This window comes from Rutidosis leptorrhynchoides, chromosome 1 (genome assembly GCF_046630445.1).
Source record: "Rutidosis leptorrhynchoides isolate AG116_Rl617_1_P2 chromosome 1, CSIRO_AGI_Rlap_v1, whole genome shotgun sequence".
NCBI lineage: Eukaryota > Viridiplantae > Streptophyta > Magnoliopsida > Asterales > Asteraceae > Rutidosis > Rutidosis leptorrhynchoides.
Window position 1 is genome coordinate 20,873,611 of NC_092333.1, and position 9,865 is coordinate 20,883,475.

The window sequence follows — 9,865 nt, forward strand, 5'->3', positions numbered from 1 at the left end:
TAGCTACACTTTGAGGCCTTGCCTTAAAAAAAAAGTGGCTAAACTAATTGATACTGATTTTATGTGAAAGTTATCCTGATTGGTTGTAGAAATAAGTAAAAACTTCATATAATACCTTGAATTAAAAAATGTACTTTATGTTATGTGTAAGGAACCTTGAATAGATATTAGATGTATACCAATATTGTGCATGCTTAAAACCTTGTGTTGTAGTTCAAGTGGTAGTGGTGTGACACTCTTTGTTAGAAGTCAGGAGTTCGACTCCCGGGGACTACAACATTGCACACAAGATTATTCTCTGACCTTGAAATCCACCCAAAGTCGCATTTCGCACATTGAGTTGGGGGCACGGGAGGGGGGTTTTACCGGCCCCCAGTTGGGGATAGGTTATGCAACTGCGGGAGATGGTCGCGTCATGGTTTAGTCCCTCTAGGTGATCTCAAACCGCTGTTAAAAAAAATATTGTGCATGCTTAAGAAGTATGACAAGTAGTAGTACATTAGTATCATAAAATCAAAGTGTTGATCTTTACCGGGCCTTTAATGCATTTTTCTTCTTTGTGGGAGTGCTGTGCAGATCCCAGTCATAAGTTTAGAAGCCGGAATTTTGTCTGAACTGAATGTAGAAGACAATGACGCATTTGAAGAGATAATTGCATCCAACGAGTTGCTACAATTTCAAAACCTTGAAAAGGTTCGTGTTAAGAATTGTAAATGCGTAGATGCGGTGTTTAAAGTAGAATCAGAAGAAGTGTCAGATAAGGAATTAACTAGCAAATCGCAAACTGTTGTCAAGTTTCCGAAACTAAAAGAAGTGGAATTAGAGTTTGTACCATCACTCAAGTGTATATGGAAGAGCAATCAGTGGACGAAATTGGAGTTTCCAAACCTCACAAGAATTTCTATATCTAATGCTGGTTCTGGGTTAGAATATGTATTAACAAGTTCAATGGTTGGTAGTCTCATGCAACTCCAAGACCTACATATAACTGAATGTGAGTGTTCCAAGGTAGTTGTTAAAGAAGAAGAAGAAGATGATGATGATGATGATGATTCAAAGGAAGAGGAAAGAGAGATTATAACGTTTCCTTGTCTAAAGTCTTTAAAACTTGAACGTCTTTATTTCCTCAAAGGATTTTACTTGGGGAATAAGGAGGTGGATGTTTCATTGCCATCACTCACTACCTTGGTAATCAAAAATTGCCGAAATATAGAAATCTTTACCGATGGACGTGTGGCTGCTCCATGCCTCAAAGTAATTGAGACAACCTCAGGTATCGTTAATGTAGGGAGGGAAGAAGACATCAACGCCTTTATAATCACCAAAAAAACAAGAGGTAATTCATTGATTATGTAGAACTTGTCATTATGTATATATAGGTTTAGCTATATATATGTATTGTTAAAACCTTCAATCACTTTCTATTTTTTATGGATTACTCCAGGGAGAACATTTTGATGATTATGGCATCTGATTTGGAGGACTACTAATAGCAAATATTCTTTAATAAAAGGTGAATTCTCTTTTTATTCTCTGGTCAGTTAGAAAAAGATATACTTTTGCGTTCTCCTTGGTGATAAAAATAAAAATGAATTTAAAGTCTCAATAATATTTTACATCCGCATGTTCATCCATCAGATCTTTAAACCATTCTTCACAAGTCATTCGTTTTTATGTAATTATATCTGGAACCTGTGTTCACTGAAAATGCAGAGCTTGTGTTTGATGAAATGTCTGTTGATGAACTTCAGTGTATCTTTTAAGAACCTATGTGGTTAATAGTTTAGTATATATAACATATGTTTTTTAAAGGATATTTGTAAGACTCATAATTTAAAGATAACGTGAATGTTCGCATGATTTCCGCTTAAAATAACATGGTCTGTTTTTAATATAATTTTTTCAGTGGCTGGAGGGTATGTTGAAGGTTCGGTGTGTTTTGAGAACAGAAACAGTGAAGGTAGGAGACTAGAAACTTGAACACTCTGCTTGTTAATAATACCTTATTCGATGTTACTGGTTTGTTAATAATGGTGTCTTCTATATTTGTGGACATGTTTCAACTGTTATTTTTCTTTTCTTATCCAGAACTTAATTTATGTATTACGTAGAAAACATGGTGTGCACTTCTTTCTTGTTCTGCGTGTTGTATAAATAAATGATTATGTACTTGTTAAAGTTGTAACTTTATGACTTGTTTGTGTTGGTTTTTGAAATGATTTTGACTTTGGTTATATCACCTGCATATGTGTTGGGATTTTGTTATTTTGAATTAATTTCGGTAATTATCTTCCTTTTCTGAGTATGATTTAATTATTATAGCTGCTAATCCTTCAGTAAATTTCCTTGCTACCGTCAGATACAATTCATTGTTGTTGATTAATCATCCCAAGACTTTCTACCATGATAGTGTCTCATACACCATCTATAATTTTATTTATATGTACCTCTTAGCTAGAGTAGACAACCAACAAACTCAAGACCATTTCACCACAACCTCCCAATGGCAACATAACCTCAGTGGCCCGATAAATGATTCACCTAGTAACTTTTAAACCAAATGCTAACATTCACAAGAACTAGTCAGACATATGGTTTGCTACACTACGGATAATGGACACGTGCTATTCGTAGGACAACCTAATATATATTTTATCCATTGCAATAGTGTTAGATCTCATAATCGTAGTCACTTGTAGCAGAAGTATGAGATGGGCCGAGAGGTAGCAAAAAAATAAAAAAATAAAATAATAATAAAAATAAATAAATAAATAAATAAATAAAATCAAAGGGTGTCACAAGTACACCTTTTTACACTAGATGGACTTATCTAGATGAGCTTAAACTATACGGGTTTATTTCACTGGTAGCACTTGTTACCGGTTATGATGAAGTAGATCTGGCTCTGCATTGCAAAGTCGAGGATATTGTGTACCATTTCACGAGAACTTCTCTATTAACATAAATTATTGGAGCAAACACTACATTATTGTCACTCTCTTACAAATTCGCCAACTTATCTCAACAACATGCTCGTTATCCATTTTTAAACCACAACTTCCGATGAAACAAATTAACCTTTACACATAATGTAATGAATTTTCTGCAAATTTAAGTGAAGAGCTTTTGAAGTACAAGCTTGTAAAAAAAATATTCTAAGCATCTGAACCTTCTTCCCGCTATATAAATAAAAGAGGATAGAAAATTTCCTATGTGGCGTCACCTCCTTGTGACATCTAAGCATTTTTCCTAGGTGTCATTCCCATATTTTTCCGACATATTGTCCTGCCATGTAACCTCAAATTATTGATTTTAATAGTTAGTTAAGTTTATTAAAATATTATCCTGCCATGTAACCTCAAATTATTAATTATTGTAGTTAGTTAAGTTTATTTATCGGAAGGCCCATTTATCACGGGTTTTTTAAAATCACTATCCATAATCCATTATCAAAATCTAGGGTAGCTAGGTTTCCTTTATACTCTGTAAATATCTATTAGACAGTAAGTCGGCATTAGGGGGTGTTTGAGTTTGCGTTTTGCAAATTGATTTTGCGTTTAAGATAATTATAATCAGATAATCAGTTGTACCAAAACGTGTTATACATTAATAGTATTTGGATTTTATTATACCGTTTGGTTATACTGTGTTAAGACACACTCCTTCACTACTACATCCCTTAGTGACCCATAATCCTACCCATATTGACACATCAACCAAATTTGACAACATACTCACATTTAAAGTATTACTTCTTCACTACAAAATTTTACAAGTGTTATAACACCAAATTACATTTAACACTCCAAAAATAACAACTAAATCTTGCAAAGTAGAGCTAAAGTACAAACCATCTCTTCTAAGTGATATAATAACTTTATTTTAACAACAAAATCAAGACATCAAACTACCAAGTTAGGGTTTTAATATTAAATTTCGTTTTTCTAACTTCAGTATTAAAGAATCTTCTTTTACTAACTCATCACCCTACCAAATACCCCTAAACAACCCAAAATCAACAAGACTAACCAACGAAAATGAACAAGAGCTAGGGTTTCTTACAATTAGATGGAAATGAAGAAGAAGGTGACCAAATCTTGTTGGAGATGAGTTTCCTTCACTAGATAACACACCAATTTAGAGTTTCACAGCAAGAATGACCCCCAATTGATCAACCCCTAGGTTCTCCTTCAAGCATCAACACAGTCGTTCTTTTCTTTTTGTTTGGAAGATAAAATGAGAAGTGAGACAGGAACTCTCCAGCCCTTTGGGATTTATTTAAAAATTTTAGACAAAATTTCATTCATACTACTGAATTTTACATTAAATTTGACTCCATGTCCTTTTTTTCTTTTTTGCATTCCTCATCCCTAATGTATCAAAAATCTACATCCCTCATCCTTCCGTCTATTTTCTATCTATTTTTCCGTTAACACTGCAGATCATGTGAGAGTATTTTTGTCTTTGTAAAAAATAAATAATTCATTTCTTTATCCATCTAACTTCTTACTTCTACAGTACCTATTATACCTACTACATCTCAAAAATATCATCTATCATCATCATCACGTGACTGAATCACATCATCCATCTCTTTCTACAATATAAAATAAATAAATAAATAAATAATACCGAATCCATCTTTTCTCTCTCCTAAACCTGTACTGTACAAATTGATCTTCATCTTCATCGATTCTCAATCTTCATCTTCAACATCTCTTATCATCATCTGTTCATTATCATCGAGTATAACCTTCATCATCTCATAGCATTAACAACATCACAAATTCATCTCAGATCGATATCATTTTATCTTCATGTTCATCCTTCGACCTAAAACATCAAGTTTTGAGCTCTCTGGATCTATTTGACTGTTTTCATGACAAATTAATCATTGATACAAGTTTCTAAATACCTATACAAGCTTCGTAAGTATTCCTTTTGAATCAATTTCAACATTTAATCGAGAATTCCAATCAGGTTGACTTTTCATAAAAGTCAAAGTTCTTCGAATTGATGATGTAGATGTTGTTTCTGTTGAGAAAAGCGACACCAAATTATAGCAAACCGCTAGTAATAATTGAAATAACGATAATAATAGGAACACTGAGATTTAACGTGGAAAACCCCAAAGGGTAAAAACCACGGGCAAGGAAAGAAACGCTTCACTAATAAGAATAATAGGAATTACACTTCTCTCTAATTACAAGGATAAGTACTAATCTTTATATCTCTTGTAATTAGGAGACTAAACACTCACAAACTCTCTATTTAATTATTAGTATACAAGATAACTTGTAATTTGAGATGCAGAAATGAGCTTGCATAATGCTCATATTTATAGTAACACAAGATTGGTTGGTGAACTTGTGAATGCAAAAGTCTTCATAATGTGTATGCTCAACAAAATGCAGCTAGTGGCTGTACCATCCAAATTTAATATTCAACATTGCATAAAACACATGTGGTATTTGACCACATATACCCACCAACCATTCAACATTTCAACAATCTCCCACTTGAAGATTTGATTGAAGCCCAATAAATCTTCACACGATAATCCTACCTTGCCAATGATGTTGCTTACGTCTCTGCTAGGCCGCATGAAGAACGGCACCAAATAAACTTGTCACGATTGATTGACTTTGTTAGAAAATCAGCCACATTTTTATCAGTATGAATTTTCTGCATATCCACGGTTCCTTCTTCCACTTTCTCACGAACGAAGTGATACTGAACTCGTATATGCTTTGTCTTTGAATGAAATGCCGGATTCCTTGCAAGATGCAAGGCACTCTGGTTGTCACAAAATAAAGTGATATTCTTCTGTTTGTGCCCGAGTTCTTCCAACAACATCTTCAACCATACTGCCTCTTTAGTAGCTTGAGTAGCTGCTACATATTCTGCTTCTGTTGTTGACGTTGCCACAACTGACTGCAGTTTTGAAACCCAGCTTAATGTTCCACCATAAAGTTTGAAAACATATGCAGTGGTAGATTTACTTTTATCGATATCACCTGCATAATCTGAATCAACATACCCTTTGACAATAAATTCTGGTTCCCCATAACATAATGCAACATCTAAGGTTCCTTTGATGTATTTAAGGATCCTCTTTACCGCATTCCAATGCTCTTTACCAGGATTCGCCATGTACCGACTAACTACTCCCACTGCATGTGCAATGTCTGGTCTTGTACATATCATTGCGAACATTAAACTTCCCACTGCTGATGCATACGGTACTCGAGACATCTCCTTCCTCTCGTCTTCACTGCTAGGACACATAACGGAGGATAACTTGAGATTAGTAGGAAGTGGGGTTGAGATTGGCTTACTATCTTGCATATTGAAACGCTCCAAGATTTTCCTCAAATAATTCTTTTGAGAAAGCCAAATCTTCCTATTATCTCTGTCTCGGTGAATTTGCATCCCTAGAATCTTGTTTGCGGCACCCAAGTCTTTCATTTCAAACTCCCTAGCCAATTGAGCCTTCAGCTTATTAATACGATCTTTGTTGGGGCCTGCAACCAACATGTCGTCTACATATAACAGCAAAATGACAAAATCATTGTCCCCAAACCTCTTGAAATATGCACAAGGGTCTGCATAAAGTCTGTTATATTCAAGGCTCATTATGAAAGAATCAAATCTCTTGTACCAACATCTCGGCGCCTGTTTGAGACCATACAGAGATTTCTTTAACCTGCAAACCAAGTTCTTTTTTCCTTGTAGTTCAAAACCTTCTGGTTGAAGCATATAAATTTCTTCTTCAAGATTTCCATGAAGAAATGCAGTTTTCACATCTAGCTGCTCTAGATGCAAATCAAATGTAGCACACATCGCTAGAACTACTCGAATTGTTGTAAGTCAAACCACAGGAGAAAATATTTCATTAAAGTCCGTACCTTCTTTCTGAGCATATCCTTTAACCACCAGCCTTGCACGATACCGCTCCACTTGATCATCGCCATTTCGCTTGATCTTATACACCCATTTATTTCCAATAGGTTTTCTACCTTTTGGCAATGGCACAAGTTCCCATGTTTTATTTTTATGAAGAGCTTCAATTTCTTCCTGCATAGCCGTCATCCACTGAGATGCATCTGAATGATTCAGTGCCTCGCGAAGAGTTGTTGGCTCTCCTTCCTCTGTTAGAAGACAATATGCAACATTACTTTCCATAATATAATCCGAGTGCCACCCTGGACGTTTTCTTTCCCGATTAGAAATACGAGTCGCTGGAGCTTCATCAACGACTACTTGATTTTCATCGTGCTCTGGTACTGCTTCAGAAGAATCTTTATGAAATTCATTACCCACCTGTATCGGTATAGTTTCTTTTGAAGTGCTAACATCTTCAAGATCTTTGTCTTCTGTAAAGACAACATCTCTGCTGATGACTACTTTGTGGGCAGTGGGGTCCCACAAGCGATACCCCTTAACTCCATCGGCATACCCCAAGAACAAACACTTTCTGGACTTCGGATCCAACTTTGTCGTTTCTTGAGAATTGTACATTGCGTACACAGGACTTCCAAATACATGAAGGTCAGAATAATTAACTGGTTTTCCAGTCCACATTTTCATCGGCGATTTCAACTCAATTGCAGTTGATGGTGACCGATTTATCACGTAACAGGCAGTACTTACTGCTTCTGCCCAGAATGATTTTCCCAAGCTTGCAGTTGCCAACATCGCCCTTGTTCTATCTAACAAGGTTCTGTTCATCCGCTCTGCCACTCCGTTTTGTTGAGGAGTGTATGCTGTCGTGAACTGCCTTTTGATACCTTCTTGTTTGCAAAACCTATCAAATTCATCACCAGTGTATTCTCCTCCATTATCTGTCCTCAAACACTTGATCTTTTTACCAGATTCAAGTTCAACCCGAGCTTTGTAAACTTTGAAAACTTCAAACACATCCGCCTTTCTCTTGATTGGGTACACCCAACATCTCCTAGTGTAATCATCAATAAATGATACAAAATACTTTGCTCCTCCTAGGGATTGAGCTGGTGCTTGCCACACATCAGAGTGAACCAATTCTAGAATCAATTTACTTCTAGAATTTGATGTGTTAAACTTCAGGCGATGTTGCTTGCTGATTACACAATGCTCACAGAAAGGTAGCGATACCTTTGTAAGACCAGGAATAAGATTTCTTTCAACAAGAATCTTCATACCTTGCTCAGACATGTGTCCAAGCTTTTGATGCCATGTCATAGCAACTTTATCACTTGAACTATTCGAAGCAACAGATGCTTCCGATTCCTGTACCGTCTCGCCTTTCAGAATGTATAAATTAGCACCCACCTTTTCTCCTTTCATAAGTACAACCGCGCCTTTCTTGATTATCATGATCTTCTCATGTATCACCATTTTACAACCAAGATCATCCAATTGTCCTAAAGACAATAAGTTCTTCTTCAAACCCTCCACGTGTCGTACACCTTGAATAGTACGAACTGTACCATCGTGCATCTTCAGAATGATATCTCCAATTCCAATGATCTTTAGTTCATGATCATTGCAACTGTATACAGATCCTCCTGAGATACGTTCATATTGTTTGAACCATTCTCTTCTAGGGGTCATGTGAAAAGTAGCTCCCGAGTCAAATAACCAGACATCAACAAATGTCTTTCTGCCTTCATTTGCTACCACTGCTTCACTAACCAAAGCAGTCCCATCATCTGAAGTGCTTACAATATTTCCTTGAGGATTTGAGTTATTTAAACTCCGGCAATCCTTCTTCAGGTGACCTTTCTTGCCACAATTGTAGCATGTATAGGTCTTCTTCTTTTTAGACTTCGGTTTACCATGATTGTGACTCCCACTTGGGCCACGTTCCGTTGATCTCCCTCCTGACATCACCAAGGCCTCCACTTGTCGTGAACCGGCCTGTTTGTCCTCCTTGTTATTGCGCCGATTTTCTCCTTCTAGAATAGCAGCCGCAACTTCATCATAGACTAGATACTCCGAGAGAACATTATTGGTTAAGTTAATAATGAGTTGATCATACGAGTCAGGTAGACTCTGAAGTAAAAGTTCAGCACGTTCTTTTGGCTCTATATTGCAACTTAATGAAGCGAGTTGAGAAAATAGAGTATTCAAAGAATTAATGTGCTCATTAACTGAAGTAGATTCATTCATGCGTAGCGCATAAAGTTTCCTCTTAAGGAATATCTTATTGTGGAGTGATTTGGTCTCGTACAATTTTACGAGGTGATCCCAAATCTCTTTCGCCGTCTTCTTTTCTTCTATGCTAGACAAAACGCCATCTGCTAGTGCCAGATGAAGATTTGCGATAGCCTGGCCGTCCATCTCTTCCCATTTTTCATCAGTGACTTCGGCGGAACGTCCACTGATGGCCGCCAAACACTTATCCTTTCTCAGGATAGCTTTCATCTTTAGTTTCCATAACGAGAAGTTACTCCCGTTGAACTTTTCAATTTCAAATTTCGTAGACATTGCTATAATTACAATCTTCTTTTCGACAATATTATTTTTCTTGAAATAACACCCAAGGACTTTTACCGAGTGAAAATAATCTTACTTATTTTCTGATGTGGACGATCCACTCCCGTGGCAACCACAGAGCATACGATAAGTAGATTAATACACACTAGATATTAGAACCTTAGCTCTTGATACCACTTGTTGAGAAAAGCGACACCAAATTATAGCAAACCGCTAGTAATAATTGAAATAACGACAATAATAGGAACACTGAGATTTAACGTGGAAAACCCCAAAAGGGTAAAAACCACGGGCAAGGAAAGAAACGCTTCACTAATAAGAATAATAGGAATTACACTTCTCTCTAATTACAAGGATAAGTACTAATCTTTATATCTCTTGTAAT

At 36.3% G+C, this 9,865-nt stretch overlaps 1 protein-coding gene across 1 annotated transcript in view; it reads left to right on the plus strand.

The window, feature by feature from the left end:
- Window positions 1-2,140, plus strand: part of LOC139846812 (disease resistance protein At4g27190-like) — a 38,718-nt gene extending 36,578 nt beyond the window's left edge. The window contains exons 5-7 of the mRNA XM_071836380.1: window positions 577-1,336; window positions 1,445-1,513; window positions 1,907-2,140. Of these exons, the coding sequence (XP_071692481.1) occupies window positions 577-1,336; window positions 1,445-1,458 (774 nt within the window). The 3' untranslated portion in view covers window positions 1,459-1,513; window positions 1,907-2,140. The remainder of the gene's footprint in view (window positions 1-576; window positions 1,337-1,444; window positions 1,514-1,906) is intronic.
- Window positions 2,141-9,865: the final 7,725 nt, after the last annotated feature.